General features: G+C 44.0%; 1 protein-coding gene across 1 annotated transcript in view; it reads left to right on the forward strand.

Moving 5' to 3' along the window:
* The window catches only part of IQCH (IQ motif containing H), an 88,950-nt gene that overhangs the window by 60,234 nt on the left and 7,386 nt on the right, over positions 1-21,330 (forward strand). The window contains exons 15-19 of the mRNA XM_088452772.1: positions 2,394-2,514; positions 4,868-5,154; positions 8,817-8,981; positions 18,014-18,139; positions 20,227-20,288. Coding sequence (XP_088308898.1) covers positions 2,394-2,514; positions 4,868-5,154; positions 8,817-8,981; positions 18,014-18,139; positions 20,227-20,288 — 761 coding nt within the window. The remainder of the gene's footprint in view (positions 1-2,393; positions 2,515-4,867; positions 5,155-8,816; positions 8,982-18,013; positions 18,140-20,226; positions 20,289-21,330) is intronic.

A 21,330-nucleotide genomic window follows, 5' to 3' on the forward strand; every position in this document is an offset into this window, starting at 1 on the left:
TTGATTGTGGTTCCAAAGCACAAAAAGATGATATTCACATAAAAGCTTATAGTTACACACCTTGATCTATAACACAATTAGCGCAAAGGTTATACAAAATACAAGGTACAGTCGATACATACGCATGCGCTCTGGATCCAGATATCCCGGCATCAACTATGAAACCTCCGCCAACAAAAAGATGACTGACTACCAGATCTAGAGTGCTTGCCTATGTACCCTTGCAGAGATAGGCAATACAATAGTATGAATTGGCATAATCCCATTGGTTCTTCCTCCTGGTTCTTCTGTTACGATACAGTTCATAGGTCAGTTTGTATTGTAATAGTTCAGCCCATCAACAGTTATTTGTGTGTAATTTCCTGCCTAAGAACAAGTCTAAACTGGCTAATAAACATTACATTACAGAGTACATTTCAATGCTTATCTCTCTATGTTCCATAATTCGCAGACGCATGTTCCAATCTCCTTGCCGATGGAACCGGAGATCTGTAAATAAACAGTGGTTTAGAATAGCACCAACCACGGTCTGCTTATCATGTCCTAAACCTTAGATCTCAAATACAATTACTTCATAACATATTTAATAATGAATAAAACCTTGGATATTAACCTTAGTGCTAGGGAACCTTTCTGTGTAAGTGTGCAATGTATAAGTGTAGGGATATTAAGAAAAGACGCTAGTATGTGTTGTGCGTCTACGTGTTTGTGAAGTACAGCATGGTACATGCTTTGCGGGGTTGTTCATAGTATATGTAGTAATAAATGTACGTATTTGTATAATGAGGACTTTTAACCTGGGGCAGTGGCAGACGCACAACGCTAATAATCATAACAGCGCTGTACACGGGGTATCGTGTAGACAACGCAAAATGGTGTCATGCGGATGATGCAAAATGGCGTTGTGCAGATAATATTGTTACAATTTAGGTCTCAGCCAATCATCTGGCTTCGACACAATGCGGGCACTTTGCGTGTGACTCTGAATTGGGCCCTTTGTGTGTACCACCAATATTTTGCACTCTAGAGCATTTTCAAAATGAGTGATGCCATACGATATATGATATCCCTTCGTCCGTACAGGTGGTTAAATCAAACTGACTGAGATAATTATTAAGCTACCTGTGCTCATGCAGGGATAGCTCTAGTACCCGGTTTGTGAGTGGGCCATAAGGACCAGGTTTGGAAAACACTGATCAAGAACAAGCACTGCTTGCCGTATGGCATCACTAATTTTGACCAATATTTTTTTTGGCCTTTTCTGTTTATCTGGTTAAAGGTCATGAATAAAGCGTAGCAGTGGGCTGCGGGTGTTATCTGCATTACGCCTCTGTCTGCCTGCTGACACCTCTGATTGATCATTCTTTATTATCATGGCCTACTTTATCATACCAGGGTTACTCTATTATCTAACAGGTGTATACAGCACAAATAGATCTAAATATTGTACTATGGGCCTGATTCAGATTTGTACGCAAATGCAGATGGTTTACGCAGATTGAGCGATTGTTAGCCATTGCGCATGCGTGTAAGCCGCACTGCGCTCACGTGGCGATTGTATTGCGATTACGCTCGCACAGAAGATTAATTCTCAAACTGAGTGACAGATAGTCAGCTTTTGGGGGAGGTAACTGGGGGGTGGTTAGAGAAACACTGGGGTGTCAGACCGTATAAACACTATTTTCTGGGAATGCATAAATTAGCCTCTGCGTCCTTGCTTGCAGCAGGAGAGCCCTCTGCGTGTCTGGAGACCCGCTATGTCTGTGACAGCTTAGACTTAGTCAGAAGGCTGGTGGCCGCCTTATCTGCGCTTGATGTTTCTGATGTTTCTGGTTTTGTGTGTAAGCGGCGGATGTGAGATGCTTTCAGTGAGCCTCTCTATGCACTGGACGGTGGGTAAGTCATCAGCATATCTTCGCAATTGCACTTCATGAGAGATCGCAGCGATTGCATTAGCATCCACATCTGAATCAGGCCCTATATACATATAGGCTTTGTAAATACACATTAAATTCTGATGACAATAATATTGAACGGTGCAATAGTAAATAGTAAAAAAAAATACATTATTTACTTTTTATTGCTGTAACATTTAATAAAATATATTTTAAGATGTATTTTAAGATGTTTTTAAATATTATAGATTCCTAAAAAATAATGGGGGTAAAAATGTGAAATATATCAGCAATGCAGCGTAATTTAGGATAATTTCTTGTAAACAACCTGCTTTAAAATGGACTTATGTGGACTATAGTTAGTTTCTATCTAATAGGGACCGTAGTGGAGCCCAAATTAGTCCATAACACCCAATATACTGAACAGTTTTGTAGAATAGTTCTGTCTTGGTCATGAGTTACGTTACTGGTATCACCTCAGTCTTTCTCCCACCCCAGGAAAAGGCTACACAGCAGATCGCACAGGAACTTCCACAGGTCCTGGAGCACTATGCACGACCAGTAAACAGGAGGCGCTACCCAACATGGGACAGATTTCTGCAGGCGCTGGTAAACTGTGGTAAGTATCAGAAGACCCTCCTTCCTTCAGCACTGACCCTGACACGATAATCAGTCTGTTTAATAATCCTTCTTTATAAGCCAGTGCCCCTGGTGCTCACACACAGGAAAAGCAGCTATCTATTGGCCAATATGTCATTTCAGTAAAGAACCAGTAAAATCACAATTTCTCATCTTTATTGGGCCTTATTATGAATATATTTCCTGCGGTAGTGCAGTGTGTTTTGATTTTTTTTTAAATTGTGTTTATTTATAAGAACTTTTAAGGTTTACACCCAAAACAACACAACAATAAAAGAGAAATTAACAAGCAAGCAACATGTCACAAGAATGGAAACACACGATGAAAGCATGGTCCCAGCACTTATGCTGAAAATATATGATCTAAAAATATGCATATATGAGATACAATACAGGGTTCCAGTGAAATAGTTCAACATGAAAAAAGAAGAGCGGCCTGGTGGTATATAGGCACCCAGTGTCCATAAGAGCTAGCAGGCACCGTAATATTAAGAACAATATCAAAAGATGACACTAATACAGCCTCTCTGCAAACAATCAAATGTGCGTAAAACAGAGCTATGTGAGAAGACATCACACATATAGTAAGAACCATAGGGCATCCTAATAGTAAAGCAAGCCCCAGGGTAAACGATGGTTCTGTAATGTTCAATCTTCTAGCAAAGTTATATCCACACAGAAAGGGTCACCAAGGTCCACCCTAGCGCCCGACACCAACCAGGCCACCCTAATACAGACACAAATTATTAGAAAACCATCATGCAATAAATAAGTAGCGGAACAGTTACAGTGGAAATAACAAAAAATACATCAACCAACATTTGTAATGCAAAGACAACAACACATGCAACATACATCTCCCCCACCCTGTATACCATACCCCAACTGCGGCACACATAGATCCCCAAAAAATAAAATAACAGCTACACTGTACTACCTATAACTTCCCTTCCATAACACAGTATTACTCTAAAAGAAAAAAGGTGATAGAGACTATATGATATAGACTGGAGCAAGGCTTAGCTGGCCAGAGCTACTTTGTACATGGCCATAAGACAATGAGGTCTCCAGCAATATAGCGCCTTGGTAAAAAGAAAAGAAGACAACAACATCTTAATACAATAATGAACACAGAAAAGCATATCACAGTGAATAACTACAGAACAGAAAGGAAAAGTCGCCAGTCGTGGATCCAGCCAGTGTCCTCTGGGGGCATCATGGACCAACTACAGGATAAGCGCTCTAAAGAAAATTGGAAGCCTCTTGACCAGATCAGATGTTATATGGTCCACTTGCACAAGCTTGGGAAGGTTCAGGAGTGCAGAAATCTATTGGTGATGAAAAACAGGCTTAGTCATCATGTGAAATGGTCTCAGAAGAATGTCCCGCATTTTGGAATGGAAAAACCACATTATAGAGTCACCGGGTAGGCTTGCCTTAGAGAGAACATGGGAAAGAGGATGATGGGGCCTCTTTGCAGAAGGATGTCACAGAAATATCACAATCATATGTCTCAAAAAGCAACAAGTCCAAATAAGTCTCTTACAAGAGTGCCTTTTGTCCCTTTAAGCGGTTCGCCAATCCTGACAACATTCCAACAAAGACGACTCTCAATTCACAAGGATAAGTAACAATGCAGGCTCCTAGTGAGACCCAAACAAGTAAAAATCACAAAGGCAGGATAGTTATATCAGATAATTAAGCTGTAAAGCAAGGAAAGGTGCATCCAACTCCCTGCACATCGTGGCCATGACCCGCAATGTGTCTTGATTTGACGAGTGTGCCTGGATTGCTGCTGAAGCAGATTGGGTTTGTGGACTAAGATGTCCGGGCTAGAGGAGCAGGAGAAGTTTGCAGAGGCTAATGGTGGAAATTAAAGGGCGTTCTGTATGAAGTACAGAGTTGGTGCAACAATGTGCCTAGTTTTGTGTAGCAGTGCAAAAATTGTATTTCATTTTAAGGTGTGAGATTTATTGAAGTAAGATAAGGAGGGATGGAGAAAGAGCATTATTAGTGGTGTTCCTTGCAGAGAAACACACAGCCATTTCTACCATAGATAATTATTAGACTTTTACCCCAGTTCTCTGCTGGAGGACATGGAGTCTCGTCCTATACTGTTTGTGACTCTCATTTTCAAAGTGACTACTTTTATACAGCTGCAATTGTAAGGTACCTATTTACTAGTATACATTATATAGTCATATATTCCCTTGACTAATAATATTTCGGGACTCTAACCAGCACAGTTATGCTTTTATGTATATTGTGTATTAGCTAATTGCCTAGCTACAGTAGATGATACTTATTACTGTGTTTATCCTGTGTTATTCTAGGTGGGGTAATTGAGGCGTTCCCTCAGGCACAGAGTATTACCTGCCTTACTATAGACATGCTGATTAACCCGGATGGAGAAATACAAATGGTATCCTGTGGGGATCAGATTCACGGCACCAGCCCCCTACAGTGTGTAGGCAGCACTATTCCCCAGTGCTCGGTGTCCCCCAGTGTACTTACATCAATCTGCAATCGCATTGGAGAGACCTGTAAGGTCCGAGGGGTGCTGGGATATCTGTCTATAGAACTGCTAACATTCATAGACCCTGAAAGCCTCGAGCAGCAGGTAAGAAATCCTATACAGCATGGGTCTTCAACCTTTTACACAGAGTGGGCCACATTATTTATTTATTTATTACCAGTTATTTATATAGCGCACACATATTCCGCAGCGCTTTACAGAGAATACTTGGCCATTCACATCAGTCCCTGCCCCAGTGGAGCTTACAATCTATATACTGGTTTGACCTCTGTTTGGATAGGCAGTTTGTTAAACATTTTGGGATTTGATGGAGGTTTTAAAAAATTCTTGCACTCTGGGCGCACTCTTGCACTCGGGCTGTCCGCGCACTCTTGCACTCGGGCTGTCCGCGCACTCTTGCACTCGGGCTGACCGCACACTCTTGCACTCGGGCTGACCGCGCACTCTTGCGCTAAGGCTGACCGCGCACTCTTGCACTCGGGCTGACCGCACACTCTTGCACTCGGGCTGACCGCGCACTCTTGCGCTAAGGCTGACCGCGCACTCTTGGGCTAAGGCTGACCGCGCACTCTTGGGCTAAGGCTGACCGCGCACTCTTGGGCTAATGATGACCGCGCACTCTTGCCCTAGGGCTGACTGCACACTCTTGCGCTAAGGTTGACCGCGCACTCTTGGGCTAAGGCTGACCGCGCACTCTTGGGCTAAGGCTGACCGCGCACTCTTGCCCTCGGGCTGACCGCGCACTCTTGCCCTCGGGCTGACCGCGCACTCTTGCCCTCGGGCTGACCGCGCACTCTTGCCCTCGGGCTGACCGCGCACTCTTGCCCTCGGGCTGACCGCGCACTCTTGCACTCGGGCTGACCGCGCACTCTTGCGCTCTGGCTGACTGTGCATTCTCTTGCCCTCAGGCTGACGGCGCATTCTCTTGCCCTCGGGCTGACGGTGCATTCTCTTGCACTCGGGCTGACGGCGCATTCTCTTGCACTAGGGCTGACCGCGCATTCTCTTGCACTAGGGCTGACCGCGCACTCTTGCACTCGGGCTGACCGCGCACTCTTGCACTAGGGCTGACCGCGCACTCTTGCACTAGGGCTGACCGCGCACTCTTGCACTCGGGCTGACCGCGCACTCTTGCACTCGGGCTGACCGCGCACTCTTGCACTCGGGCTTACCGCACATTCTCTTACACTGAGACTGTCTACATGTTCTTGAACATGCTGCTAAAATGTTGTAGGAACATGAGAGTTTGTATGAACACTAGGGTGGCAACATGTCCAAGGGCGTATTTAAAGACAATTCCACCTTCAAGTAAATGTAATATATTGGCTTGTGCATGTCCTCCTGCAACTTTTAATAATCACATTGCCTGTTCTTTGTGGCTTCCATTTGCATTGTTTGCCCCAGTATGTATTTATATAACCAGAGACGTCTATTTGCATTGCATTGGGATATAATGCAGCTCAGGTATGTTCTCTGAACTGGATGCAACTGAATGCACAGAGCAGCCTTGTGTCAGGGTAAGGAAAATAAGCACCCTGTCTGATTTATATAAACACACAGGGAAATGCATACAAGGAATCCAACAATAAAGTAAAAGTTATAACTGGAAAGGAAAACACCACTATGTGGACTATAGAACTAAAATTTCAAAATGGAAAATCAGGATGAATTGGTATCAAATGCGTAGAAACAAATATTTAATAAACATGTAATACCTTCAAATAAAAACTCAATAAAACACATACATATGGCCATATATCATGTTGAAAAGAGACCTATCCAAAAGTTCTTGTAGTATGCACACTATAACTGGGGACTCCCAAATCTTGCCTTCATATAAGTGCTCTTGTAAACAGTACAATGCTGTGATGTGGTATAAACTGCAGTGTCAGGTGTATTATCCAGTATAGGTGAGAGGTGTATATTACCCTTTTAGTGGATCTTCTTTTTAGCAAGGTGTCCTCGCAAATGAATTCCTGCTGGATGTAAATAATAGACCTTCATGGTAGATGTCACCAGTGAAGCTGGTCTGGAGCGTACAGTAAGACAGGCACAATACTGTAAGTAGGCTGGGGAGTCCCAGTATACTTGCTCCTGAAGAAGGTGTGGGGTACTACCAGACAGAAACGCATTGAGCTTATCTGAATTCATCTTACTATTGGGACTCCCGCGCTGTTTTCCTTTCCAGTTATATATTTTCTATATAGGAGTTTCACAGCTCCTACTTAACAGCTGCTGATTGGTTAGCGCCACTCACCCCTTTTGCTCTTGTTAATAAAATAAAAGTTACAGGATCGTATTTAGGGACAATAAACATGAATGTGCAACAAGGTGGCACAGTGATTAGCATTGTTGTCTCACAGCTCTGGAGCCTTTGGTTAGCTTCCAGCCAGGGCACCATCTGCATATGATATTTACATTATCTACCTCTGTTCATTTACTCTGGTTTCATTTGTGTGGTTTCCTTATGTGGACAAGAAACATATTGTGGGGGAATTAGACTGTAACCTCCTCTTACATTAACATTAATAACGCACAACCTTAAAGTTATACAAAGCAGGAATCATGTATTCAGACTTTGCTACCATTACTTACATTATTTTCTTCCCATAGAAATAACTCTAAGCAGAGCATTTTCTGATGAGCTGTAGCAGCACGGCTTAGCGAAGGTGTCTAACATTGTGACTATCATAACAGGATGCTGGCAGCAGAAAGGATTTGAATTGCTCTGGTCATGTTTGTCCATCTCTAAGTAACAGAAGTGGACAACCCCCTTGCGGGCAGCTTCTTACCAGCTGCCGATTAGCACTTCCCATACCCCCCTGGAGCAGATCCTTACGATGACGGATTGGATCTTTAATAGCCCAGCAGATTCCTGCCAGTGTGTTATTAAGAAGTATCTCGGCAGTGATTCATTTAGAGGGCATTTGCTTGTGAATATGATTTAGAAATTAGCAGGAGTTTAGCAAGAGGCTGGGACTTGCTGACCCCTTAATAATGTTATAATGATGCCATTTAACATCCGTCGCTTACACCACTGACTCAGCTCAGTGTGCTGAGAGTAGTTTTCTGCTAGCAGGTTATACTGGGAGCGAGACCCTAAATGTGACCTCACAACAAGTACTGATCAGGACAGATGTCATTGTGCTAAATGTTGCAGACACCTTAGGAAATCTAAGGGGCTGACCTCTGAAATATGGCAAGCTCATGTGCTTACTGTGACCTTGGGAAGTCATTTTAGACTGCATGTTTAATATAAAAGTCTAATACATTATTATTCCATCCACAAGTCATATATATATATTTTTTTTTTTCCATGTCCTGAAATAGATTTTTACTCCCCTAAAATAACGTCTAGCTCAGCACAGGTTAATTTGGGGCTTTACAAAGATGTAACTGACTAATGATCTCCAAATTCTGGAGAGGAGGTACATAGTGTACATTAGAGTAGCACACTTACCAAGCTGCCCCTTATACACAAATATACCAATATACAATATTTTTTTGGCACAAATACAAAATAAATGGAGCAGGTACTTGTGTTCTTCAAAGTTTTCTGGGAGACTTTAGTGATTTGCATATGGTAAAGAATTGTCCGTAACATGTCAAGTGCTAAAAGTATTATTATTATATACAGTATATATTAAATTATTATTAATAAGGCATAATGCAGACAGGATAGCATTTCAGATTTACAGCCTCTTTATTCAGTCTTCTGTAATATTTTGTATTTTTAACTGATTTAGGTTTGGGCCACGGATTTAGACTTGAACTATAGCGACCAACTAGCAATGACCCAACTCCTGCTGTACCTGACCAATGGGACACTGGACTGTACTAACAGCAGACTGAATGTGTCACTTGTCCCCAAGAAAGTTGAACGCTCCAGACATCGAGCTCAACCAGTACAGGTAAAATGCTTGTATAGCAACACACTCATAGACCTTGCACAGGACTCACTGGCTGCCCTTACACTCATAACGGACTCACTGACTGCCCTTACATTCGTGCGGGACTCACTGGCTGCCCTTACACTGGTGCGGGACTCACTGGCTGCCCTTACACTGGTGCGGGACTCACTGGCTACCCTTACACTGGTGCAGGACTCACTGGCTGCCCTTACACTGGTGCAGTACTCATTGGCTGCCCTTACACTGGTGAAGGACTCACTGGCTGCCCTTACACTGGTGCAGGACTCATTGGCTGCCCTTACACTGGTGCAGTACTCATTGGCTGCCCTTACACTCGTGCGGGACTCACTGGCTGCCCTTACGCTCGTGCGGGACTCACTGGCTGCCCTTACACTTGTGCAGGACTCACTGGCTGCCCTTACACTGGTGCGAGACTCACTGGCTGCCCTTACACTCGTGCGGGACTCAGTGGCTGCCCTTACACTTGTGCGGGACTCACTGGCTGCCTTTACACTTGTACGGGACTCACTGGCTGCCCTTACACTTGTGCGGTACTCACTGGCTGCCCTTACACTTGTGCGAGACTCACTGGCTGCCCTTACACTGGTGCGAGACTCACTGGCTGCCCTTACACTTGTGCGGGACTCACTGGCTGCCCTTACACTTGTGCGGGACTCACTGGCTGCCCTTACACTTGTGTGGGACTCACTGGCTGCCCTTACACTTGTGCGGGACTCACTGGCTGCCCTTACACTTGTGCGGGACTCACTGACTGCCCTTACACTTGTGCGGGACTCACCAGCTGCCCTTACACTTGTGCGAGACTCACCGGCTGCCTTTACACTGGTGCGAGACTCACTGGCTGCCCATACACTCGTGCGGGACTCACTGGCTGCGCGTAACTCGTGTGGGACTCACTGGCTGCCCGTAACTCGTGCGGGACTCACTGGCTGCCCGTAACTCGTGCGGGACTCACTGGCTGCCCATACACTTGTGCGGGACTCACTGGCTGCCCATACACTTGTGCGGGACTCACTCGCTGCCTTTACTCTCGTATAGGACTCACTAGCTTCCCTTACACTCATTCGGAACTCACTGGCTGCCCTTACTCTCGTATCGGACTTACTGGATCCCCTTTCACGTTTCCATGCAAATGTTTAGTTGGGCAGTTATCAAGATGCCTCCAGTGTAATAACTTATGCCCCACAATAGCATACAGATGTGACTTGACAGTGTTAGCAGTAAGTGCTAAAGTCACATCTCCCTATCTGTACACAATCTCATACACAAGAGGAATTAGGGGTAAATTTACTAAAGTGAGAGTTTTTAGAAGTGAGTTTTAGAAGAGATGTTGCCCATAGCAACCAACTAGATTCTAGCTGTTATCTTCTAGAAGTGCTAGTTAAATAGAATCTGATTGGTTGCTATGGGTAACATCTCTTTTAAAACTCACTTCTAAAAACTCTCACTTTAGTAAATGTACCCCTTACTGTCTAAACAGTTATTACTAAATGCAGAAGTCACATTTTCAATATAAAGTGTAACCAAACACATACAAACATCTGTTGTTTTCCCCTAAAACAAATGACAATCTTCTTTCCTACAGTAGTCAAAATGTGAATAAAGTAATGTGACCATGGCTTAATATAATATTGCCGACACAGTAATTGATTAAACTGAAGTCACGAGTACACAGTCAGATGTTGCTGAATAGTGCTGTTGACAGGGAAAGTAGTTAATTGGGTGACGGTCACAATGTCGACTATCACATTGTCGGCAGCGTAATGTCGAGCACAGTATGCCAACACAGTACTAATGTTAGTTAAGTATTGCAACCGGGTTGGCATTATAATTTTAAATATAATTTTTTACCATCCTGTTAAAGTTATAGTGCCGGCACAGCTGCAATGCTTTAACTAACTCTACTACCGTGTTGACATACTGTGCTCGACATTAAGCTGCCTACAATGTGATTGTCAACATTGTGACTGTCGGCACATCATGCCAATTCCGCTGATAGTTATCGTCATCGTACCAGCCCTCCAGACACGCAAGAGATACACCTCTAAAGGATAAGTGGATACATCCATGTCTAATTGTGACGCTCTTACTAAGCTCGCCTTTTGCAGCCAATCACTCCTTTCCATGCTTAAGTAGGCGCAAATCAGCTATATGCAAAAACTGTAATGCTGGCTATACACTAGTGCGATTTCGGGCCGATTTGCGACGTTTCGTACGTTGAATCGTGTCAAAATAGAGTAGCATTTAGGTAGGATTACGATCCAATGCACGCTCCCGCAGCTCTTAAAACGTATCGTATGGTCAGATGTGCAGCCCATATTATCTATCGTGATTGTATGCCGATCGTGCCGTGTATTTGCGCATGCGATGCATCGTGCGTCCGACCAGCGTCATTTGTTAAAAAAGAAAGACTGATGCATACATGGGGAGATCCGTGATGCATGCATGTGTCTTTAATAAAATAAACACAGATGCAGGGATGGTTCAGTTAGAACCATCCGTTCATCTGTGAAAAAAAAATATAAAAACGTGTTTTAGAAAAAATGGCATGCCCCCCTACCAACTACGATGGTTGATACCTCCCGAATTAAGAGCTCAGACACAGCTTTTCCCTTTGTAGTTCCATGTCTGAGCATTCATTGGCTGAGAGAGATCAGCCCCCGCCTCTCTCAGCCACTGAATGGCTCCCACCTTTGACTACAATGGTGGGAGCCGTTCATTGGCTGAGAGAGGCGGGGTGTAACCTCTCTCAGCCAGTGAAAGCTCAGACACGGAACTACAAAGGGAAAAGCCGCGTCTGAGCTTTTCATTCGAGAGGTATCAACCATCGTTGGTACCTAGTTCGTGGGTCGGTTTTGTCATGTTTTCGTTTTACCAAGACCAAGGATGCCTACAGGGACAAGAGGACCAGTCCAGGTAATGTAGGTGAGTATGTGTGAGTATGTATGTATTAAAACGATACTGTCACGGTGTGTGTGTATTGAGTTTATTTAAACATTTCTTTACAGTTGAACTACAGGTACCAGCGGGCCCTTAATGCCCCGCATGCTGGTACTTTTGGTTCTCCAAGTACCAGCATGCGGGGGAGGCTTATACACTATCAACCCGGCACCCACCGCCCCAGGTGTGCCGGGGATAGCCCTGGGCTATCAGCCTCGGGTGCCCTGGAGGGTGGGGGACCCCTCTATTGGGGGGTGTCCCCAGGGATCCCCGGCCTGGGCTGACTAGCAGTCAGGGTTGATGCTTCGGCTGTAGGGCCCGGTGAAAGGGCTCCCCTGGCTGTGGCATCAGCCCCCTGCTAGAAAAAGTCCAGTGCTGGTTCCGGAAAATAATGAAAAGAGAAATGGTCTATTGCACTGGAAAATAATAGTAAATAATAAATAACATGAGGCCCCTAAGTAATTCTCTCGCAAATGTCATATTTTACAGAATAGGAGGTGCTGCCACAGACTTATATTTATATTCACAGGCACAAAGAGAAAGAGGACCTCTTTCTCTTTGTGCCTGGTTCTGTAAAATACAGGGGGACTCTATACATTTTTTCCCCCTGTATTTCCAGAACCAGATCAGAGCCCAGTGCTGGTTGAGCAGAATACGGGGGACCCCTACATCGTTTGTCCCCAGTAGTTTGGCAACCAGGGCTGGTTCTGACTAGCCCGACGCTGGTTGTGCTTACATAGGGGGACCCCTACGTTGTTTGTCCCCCGTATGTTGCACAACCAGCACTGGGTCACTAAAAGCCCAGGGCTGGTTGCTATTTGGAGGGGGAGGGAGGGGCACGCCATTTTTTTTAAACACTTTTTTTTTTCCCCCCACAGATGCACAGATGGTTTTATAATGTTGTGCTTGGACCAGACCATGCCAAACCGTAACTTATTCAATTTGAAAATATACGTATAATCAATAGTATGGCCTTGGTACAGATTATTTTTTCACATAGTCTAAGCATTTGTTCCGACGGTACACCAAGGCATCTATCCCGGCATAGAACAAATCAATGTTAAGCGCCTGAAGCCAGGACGCCATGCTGAACTCCACCGTCTGTTGCGAATCACCTTCCACCCAGGTGGTTCTTCAATGGTCCAAAGATGTTAATCACACGCTGCCAGGTCAGAGCTGTAGGGAGGATGGTCCAGAACCTCCGAATAAAAGTACCGTAACAGATCACGCGTGCGGTTGGTTGGGTGTGGCTTGCTGTTATAACAGAGAGTGCACCAAATCCAAACCTGTTTCCGTGACATGACGTTATCACCGTACACCTCAACAAGTTGGCGATGAATGTCAGCTGCTAATGTGCCCTATAGATGCAGAAATCTGATCACACTACGCATCTCAATGTTTTACCATGTTTCCGCCAGCACCGCCATCTTACAATCTGATGTTGGAACAGTATGACTGATATGAGGCACAGTCTAATGGCCGTGAGGGTGAGCAGTGGTCTATCTGCTCTGGCCTGGAGGGAAATTAGAATAGAGAACATTACACACGTGAGAGGTCTTGTTACCTTATTTATTGAACCATCCTTGTATTTTAACTCTGGTCCATATCTGTTTCTTTTGTCCTGGTTCACTGCCAATCTTCTGCAATCAGTTTAGGTAGGAGTTATTTTCATTTATTCTCAATCCATGTGATCATGATGTCCTGTATCCCATCTATCCATCTATCACACCCAGGCTAAACATACTTCATTCTATAACTGCCAGTCCAGCGGCATATTTAGAGAGGAGGGGTCCTGTGTTTACTCACCATCCGGGGCCCCTTCCTCTCTCTCCGGCAGGTGCAGTAGATTCCAGGCACTAGTCTGTGCCCAGAGTCTACTGCGCATGCGCAGGAAACAGTGAAAATGGTGCGGCAGCCATTTTCCCAGTAATATCCCTACTGCGCATGTGCAGAACGCTGGGAAAATGGCCGCTGCGGGCATTTTCGAGGCTTTCTGTGTAGCACCTCTCCAGCCGATGTGGGACTTCGGAGAGGTAAGTATTAGAAAGTATGGATGCAAGGTGTGCGATGTGGGCCCCCCAGGTGCCTTGCACCCATTATAGATACGCCCCTGTGCTCTAGTGCCTGGAGTCTGCCACTGCTGGCAGTTCGCTGACGGCAGCCGGGGAGAGAGGAGGGGCCTGGGACGGTGAGTGAACACGGGCCCCGGACGGTGAATGAACACGGGCCCCCTCCTCTCTTAATACGCCCCTCTACGGTGACCACAATGTAGCCTTCTCTTTCTGAAACTGTCTTTTAAAACTCATATATAGATATGTCAGAGTATTGAAAGAAAGGAAAATTACTCTTATATGTGTTATGCTTACATATTATTAAGTCTATGGCTTCAGCTGGCCTCTAGTGCCCACACCTTTTATTGTTAGCTGAGTGTAATGGTGGGTTCACAACAGACGATATGTTGCCCGATTCGGCGGACCAGGCCGACATTATGCACATCGGTAAATGTGTACCCACTATTTCGGCCCTTGCGTGCTCCCGTAGGGTTGTTCATCGCATCGACAGATGTGCAGTACATATCAATTTGATGAACAACCCCATATATTTGAATGCAGCAGGTGAACAATATATCGTGCGGTCGTTTACCAGATCGTGCGGCGTGTACGGACCGCACCATATGTCGTCCGTCGCACCCACCCTAAGGCAGTTATTTTATTTAATAGATTTGGGTAGAGACACAGAATGCCTCACATACACATGCACTCACACGGCATCCAGCAAGGTATAAAAAAGGTAAGTTTGATTTAGATTTAGTTTAGCTGATTGTAAAAAACATGATGACATCTTCTGTATTGTGATGACTAATACTGGTCACAAGAGTCAATCCTGTCATTCATTTGCACAACCCGCTGACGTGTGTGACCATATTGGACAGTTCCAACCATTCTGTGCACAAATCACACAATGTCAGAGCAGTCAATAGATGACCACACATAAACACAGCATCTGCCAAACGGAGTTTCAGACGGACTGTATCAACAGATAGATTGTGTTTCTTTAGTTCTCAGGGATCCTGCTTATTTCAGAGCTACTGTATATAGACAATGAACTCAATTTTCGGATGTCGGTATCAGAGTGTGTGATGCCTGTTGACGTATGACCATCTTGTTCACCCATTAGTTGCAAATGATTGTACAGTATTACTATGTGATTGGGAGCAGATTGAGCAATCTTAATTTAGTCATTTACTCCTGCGCAAATTTTAATTATCAAGTATATCATCTTTAAATTGCCCTGTATGTACTAATCGTACACATACTCTTTAATACATTACATCCCTTGATTATAATGCATTTCATCATTGGATGTGTGGGCAGCTTAACATTCATTCCTGTTATATCTATGTGATTACTGTTATTTTCTCTTGTATATATTACCTACTATCACACACATTTCCCTCTTCAATTCCTGCTGATCTTTCATTTAACCGAGTTTATTTGCCCTTCTCTCCCGTCAATATGATGCACTCTAGTGAGTCTCACTACACTGTTACCTTTCTAGCTCTCTCTAGATTAACACCCACTTTTCTCTGTTTATGAACCCCCTTCAATAAAACAATACATTTTTTTATTGCTGCTGCTCCTGTAATTATGTATAAAACCAATCACTCATTATCTGCGAGATAGATGAGGCTAAATAAGCACAGCATTAATAATTTACAAGACTCTTCATTATGCCAGTGTACGGGCTGCGAAGACCCAGCAAGAGCAATTCTTTCAGTATGATGCCAACCCTTAAACAATGGAGTTCCATCACCGCGGCCCCATCCTGCTTCACGCTTGTTAAACAGAGACATGGATTATTCTATCAAACGCTCCTCTAGTTTCTGCTCCCCCACTGCAAGTGAACAGCTTCTGAAATGCACCTCTCATAATCCCCCCTCCGCACGTTAATGACTCCAGCAATGGGCGATATTAATTCTGCAAATATTATAAACATGATTAGCTTGCGCTCAGAGATTCATTATGCCAGAGTTCTCCGAGTGCTGTTCTCAGGGTTCACGCTGGCATCTCGTTATAGTCTGTGGGATCAATCTATAAGGGCACGTGTTACACAAGCACTTTCTCGCTGCTTCCACCACGATAAGAAAAACAGGTCACAATAACACAGCAATAACAAAACAGGCGGAAGGAAAGTGTTTTTACCCTAATTGTTATGGCCCCAACACATAGGTTGCCATAATATTTAGGATGGGCACTAAATTATTAGTTATGGATTAAATATTCTTACAATAACAAAATTGTTATTGCTTTTAGTTTGTTACCACTGTACTAATTCATTAAGAAAAACAAAGTACATTAGTAATGGAACCTAGGCACACAAACATGAAATATGGATCTATTTATTTAACATTGCTAATACATTTCTGTGTCTTTTATGCTGGAGAAAGGGGTTATCACACCTTCCTTGTATTTAACAAGAGGCAGAGAAAATATTTATCTTGCTGTCTCTCTTTTTTCACTGTTTACTGCATCCCCACAGCCTACTATGGTGACTGAAGTGTATGCTCTATACAACAGGTTCTCAAACGTAGTCCTCAGGACCCCAAACAGTGCATGTTTTCCAGGTCTCCTCACAGAATTACAAGTGAAATAATTTGCTCCACCTGTGGAACTTTTAAAATGTGTCAGTGAGTAATGAATACACCTGTGCACCTGCTGGGTTACCTGGCAAACGTGACCTGTGTGGGGTCCTGAGGACCGATTTTGAGAACCACTGCTCTATAGATTAGGGATGGCCATAGACCATTGATAGTTTACAAATATTGATGGTTTACTACCGATGGTCGATGGTTTTCGCATCAATGGCAGAGAGCCAATGGTTTTATGCCATCGATGGCAAAGTGGAACCCAATTTTTTTTTTCTACTGCTCCTGTTGGAGCTTATCACTGCCACCTGGTAGCAGCTAAATCCCCCCCCCCACCCCCGTTTTTTTATTGGCCCAAGATTTGCCAGGCAACCGACAGCGGTGACCATCGAGTGGTACAAACCATTGGTGGTTCACCGTATATGGTTATTGTGCAATCGATGGTTATCACTGATGGCACCATCGATGGAAAATCATTGGTGGAAAATCACAGATGGCCATCCCTACTATACATTAATCTTGAGATGACGTTGCCCCTTACCCTTCTATGGGGTAACTGCAAAATCAGAAAGACTTTGCTGGATCACCTCCAGGTTGTGACATTGCAGATTTTATGTCTGAACTGCATGTCAGCAGCATTAGGCTGCCAGTGAGGGATGGAAAACCACCTTTTAGGAGCAGGGTTTTCACCAGGACTCCAAGAGCTGAACCACTAATGATAAATATACCCAATAATATGGGTTTACTTAAACAACTTAATTAAGGCAAAAACAATCAAGCTATTTTAGAGAGTGAACAGTTTTTTGGGGTTCATGAGATTTGTGGCATTTGAGTGATGGAGATTTACTTAAAACTGTCTTAAATATCCACTTTTTATGACAGAGAACGTGGTTCTTTCCTGCTTCATGTTAGACAGGGTAGGCCTTGTAAACACAGGGAACACAATAGGCCAGGTCAGCTGTAAAACTAAACTATTGATAACTTGCTCTTTGGTTCTTCAGAAAGGTTTTTGGATTACAGCCTGTAAAAGGTATTGATCAGAGAAAGCCATAAAGAGCAGTGTGCACAGTGTGGTCCTGTGGGAGACTGTATGACAACAGGCTGCACCATTTTTATGTAGCACATCATTCAATGTCCTTTGTGATACATGGACAGGGACCACTTCTAGAACTGCGTCCACAGAAGTGGAATGTCCCTTATGTGAGAGTAGAAGATATAACTTTCCCTCTCGTGTATTATTACACTGATATGAACACCTTTCTTTCCATGATGGCGGACAGGAACCTGCAATAAATGAAAAGACAGACATAAGTGCCTGTAATGAGGTTAGATGCAAATATTGTGATGCAGTGTCATCTGAAGAAATGTCCTGCATGTGCGCTTTAATAAAGTGTCATCTCTCTCCTGGGAAATCTGTCTTTTTCAGACCCCTACAGTCTCCAGCAGAGTTGCAGTTCTCAGCACACGCCTGGTTCATACAAACCTCTCTGTCGTGTATTACAATGTTTTCTTCCAGATGTGTAAAGCCCATGGCATTGGTTATGATGTGAAGGTAAGGATGCTCGCAGTTTATAAGGCTCATTTACAAACGTGCAAAGGCTCAGAACAAATGTTATTTTGTACCATTACGTACATCTGTACCAATGCAAATACCGGTGAGCACATGGATTTGGTAGATTTTGGCCTCTGCCAGGGTACTAAAGTTTGTATTCCATGTGCATAGTACCCTGCAGAGTATGTATATGGAGGGATGAGGTTATATATTTGTGAATATGACGCTACGAATATAAATAATATATATATATATATATATAGTGAAATAACATGAACAGATGTGTTAACATAGGGCCTGATTCAGAGATGGTTGGTAATGCAGCCACATTCGCAACCAGTCTCACAGTAGTGGTTGCAGGAATATGCTAATCTCAGCTTTCCTTTCATGCGGGACAGTGCGATGGAGAGTACGAGCGATGAGACCCCCCACACACTTTCAGGCTGGGTGGTCTGTGCAGTTGAGATGGAAATTGTAAACACACCAACATCGATGCAACATCGGTCGCACCATCGTCATTTGAATTAGCTTAGGGTCTACTCTAGCTACTCTCCTCAAATCCAACTAAACTTGGCCTATGATGCTGTGGATTTCCTGTTAGGAACGCAGCAGCGTTCCCCGACATGCCCGTGACACTCCCATGAAACGACCCCTTTTTGCGATCATCTTAGATCTCCTTCCAGTCTCCACCTGGAAATGATCGCAAACCCCATCGCGAGTGTTAGCGATTCCGTACACAATTGCGAACGGCAACGCTCACATTGGATCTCTCACGTGTGTAGTAAGGGTTTTAAAGAGTTTTTGCTCATGGCAAGTACCAAAACATTGCTCAACTATGTAAATATCGTTACTACATCCATGTGAATCAGGCCCATAGTGACATACAGCTATGGAACTAGGTGCCCAGGCCCTAAGACTTTCAAATGATATTCCATTACATTGAATTAAATACTAAAAACAGACATTAATATCAACATTAACAGATTATCAATCATAATATTTACAACGTAACAATTAGTCCTAAGTGTGAACATACTCTAAGCTTTATCCCTACTCCCTAATCATATGTCCAAACCAGAATCCAGCTTTGATTCCAGACTACACATTTACCCCAGTACTCTCCCATCCCACGTTCTAAGTATGTTAGTTTTCTGCGCTTTTGGGATTATAATAATAAAATGTATTGAGATATGGTTGCAAGTTACCCTTTGTATAAAGGGGCTGGGGGACACACTAATATGTTACAGCAACTCTGACTGTGCCTTAGGTCATTTTTAAAGTGGACATTTTTATTAAAAAATGTTGATAAAATACTCTACATAAACAGCTGTTTGCACATCTATATTATACTTGGGAAGCGTTCAATATCCCAACCGCAGGGATTCCGGCGGTCAGAATGCCGGCGCCGAGCTCCCGCCTTCAGTCAGAATCCCGGCGCTGGCATCCCAACCACCGTAATCCCGAAGGTAGGTTGTGATGTTAGAGGGGAGGGGGAGGTTAGGTTTAGGCACTAGGGGGGAGGTTAGGGTCAGGCACCCGGGAGGGTTAGGTGTAGGGAGAGAGGGAGGGTTAGGATACCGACCGACAGGTGCCTGTGTCCTAACCCTGTCGGGATGCCGGAGTTGGGGTTTGACCGCTGGTATCCCAAACCCATCCCACACACTCAGTATTGTAATTTACCATGTGAGTGTGCAAGGTAGTAGCGTGGTAAGGATTGTGGTGAGCCTAGTTGTGACAGCAGCCCCTGTCTATAGGAAACCAAGTATCATCCCTTCAGTGAATGACCAGTTGTATGAATATGGGGAGATGGCAAGTTCCAGTGTGTTGATGAATCTTTGTGTATGTGTTAATCCTGAAATGACCAATGCATGACCCTTATAACCAGCTCAGACACGTGAGTGACTGCTTTATCAGTGTGTTTATTATTCAGATTATAATACAGTATGTAAACCATGTAGATAAGTGACTGGTCACCTTTGACACCAGGTCCTCACGTGTAATGGTAGCAAGTTACCTCAGTACTTAATAAATATTGATTGTTGATTCTACTCCTACCACAACGTGACACATTTTCCTTTGCTTGTCAGGAGAAACAGGGGGCGGTGTTTGTTCTCCTGGAAAACCAGAAAAGGCACCGAATAGGAATGTTGTGAGTATCTGTCTAATACCTATGGTTATTATTATCCCCCCAATAACCACTGCGTAAGACAGCTGCCTCTGCCTTGCTGCCTCTGCCTTGCTGCCTCTGCCTTGCTGCCTCTGCCTTGCCGCCGCTGCCTTGCCGCCGCTGTCTTGCCGCCTCTGTCTTGTTGCCTCTGCCTTGCTGCCTCTGTCTTGCTGCCTCTGTCTTGCTGCCTCTGCCTTGCTGCCTCTGTCTTGCTGCCTCTGTCTTGCTGATTTGAGAATATCACTTGGGTGCTTTCAACAAAAAAGTAAAAGAGAAATACAATATCCATAGCAACCAATCAGATTCTACCTATCAAGTACATTCTATAACACCTTTATTTGGTAATTCGGCATTTCCTCCCGGGATCCCAGCAAACTCATTTGGATTGTGGCGTACACAGGTGATTCTCAGGATTAACCAGCTATTTGAAGGTTCGGAAATGATGAGTTTTCCCTCTGTTCAACCTAAATGGGTCTTACCTAACAGCGAGATAAAGTTAAAACAAAAAAGTGTTTTCTCTCGACATTGGGCCCCCCTAAAGCATATGGGAGGGGGAATACTCCATTTGAGAATATGTGTGTAGCTTGGGAGTCTCTGCCACACCCACTGTTCTCTACACATTGTTGATTGAACGCCTTTTTTCTGGTAGACCCAAATTTATTTCTGATTGGGAATCAGATCTACAGGATTAATAGGAGAAGATGATTGCCCTGAAATCTTCAGAAATACTTTCTCCGCATCCGCAAATGCGTTAACAATGAAGACACATTATAAAGTCCTCTCACGTTGGTACCGCTGCCCTAGCCAGCTTTCTAAAATGTATCCGGGAGTCCCTAACACTTGTTGGAGATGCGAGATAGAGCTGGGAACCCCTTTACATATCTGGTGGGAATGCTCTTCTCAGACCTTTTTGGGACAAAGTAATTGAAACGGCAAGCCTTATTCTTCATAAGGATTTGCCTATCTGCCCTAGCTTCTGGCTACTGAACCTCATTCGGAAACCCTATGCTCATTTTAAAAAGTT

Source organism: Taudactylus pleione, unplaced genomic scaffold, assembly GCF_031769625.1.
Source record: "Taudactylus pleione unplaced genomic scaffold, aTauple2 ptg000556l, whole genome shotgun sequence".
Lineage (NCBI taxonomy): Eukaryota > Metazoa > Chordata > Amphibia > Anura > Myobatrachidae > Taudactylus > Taudactylus pleione.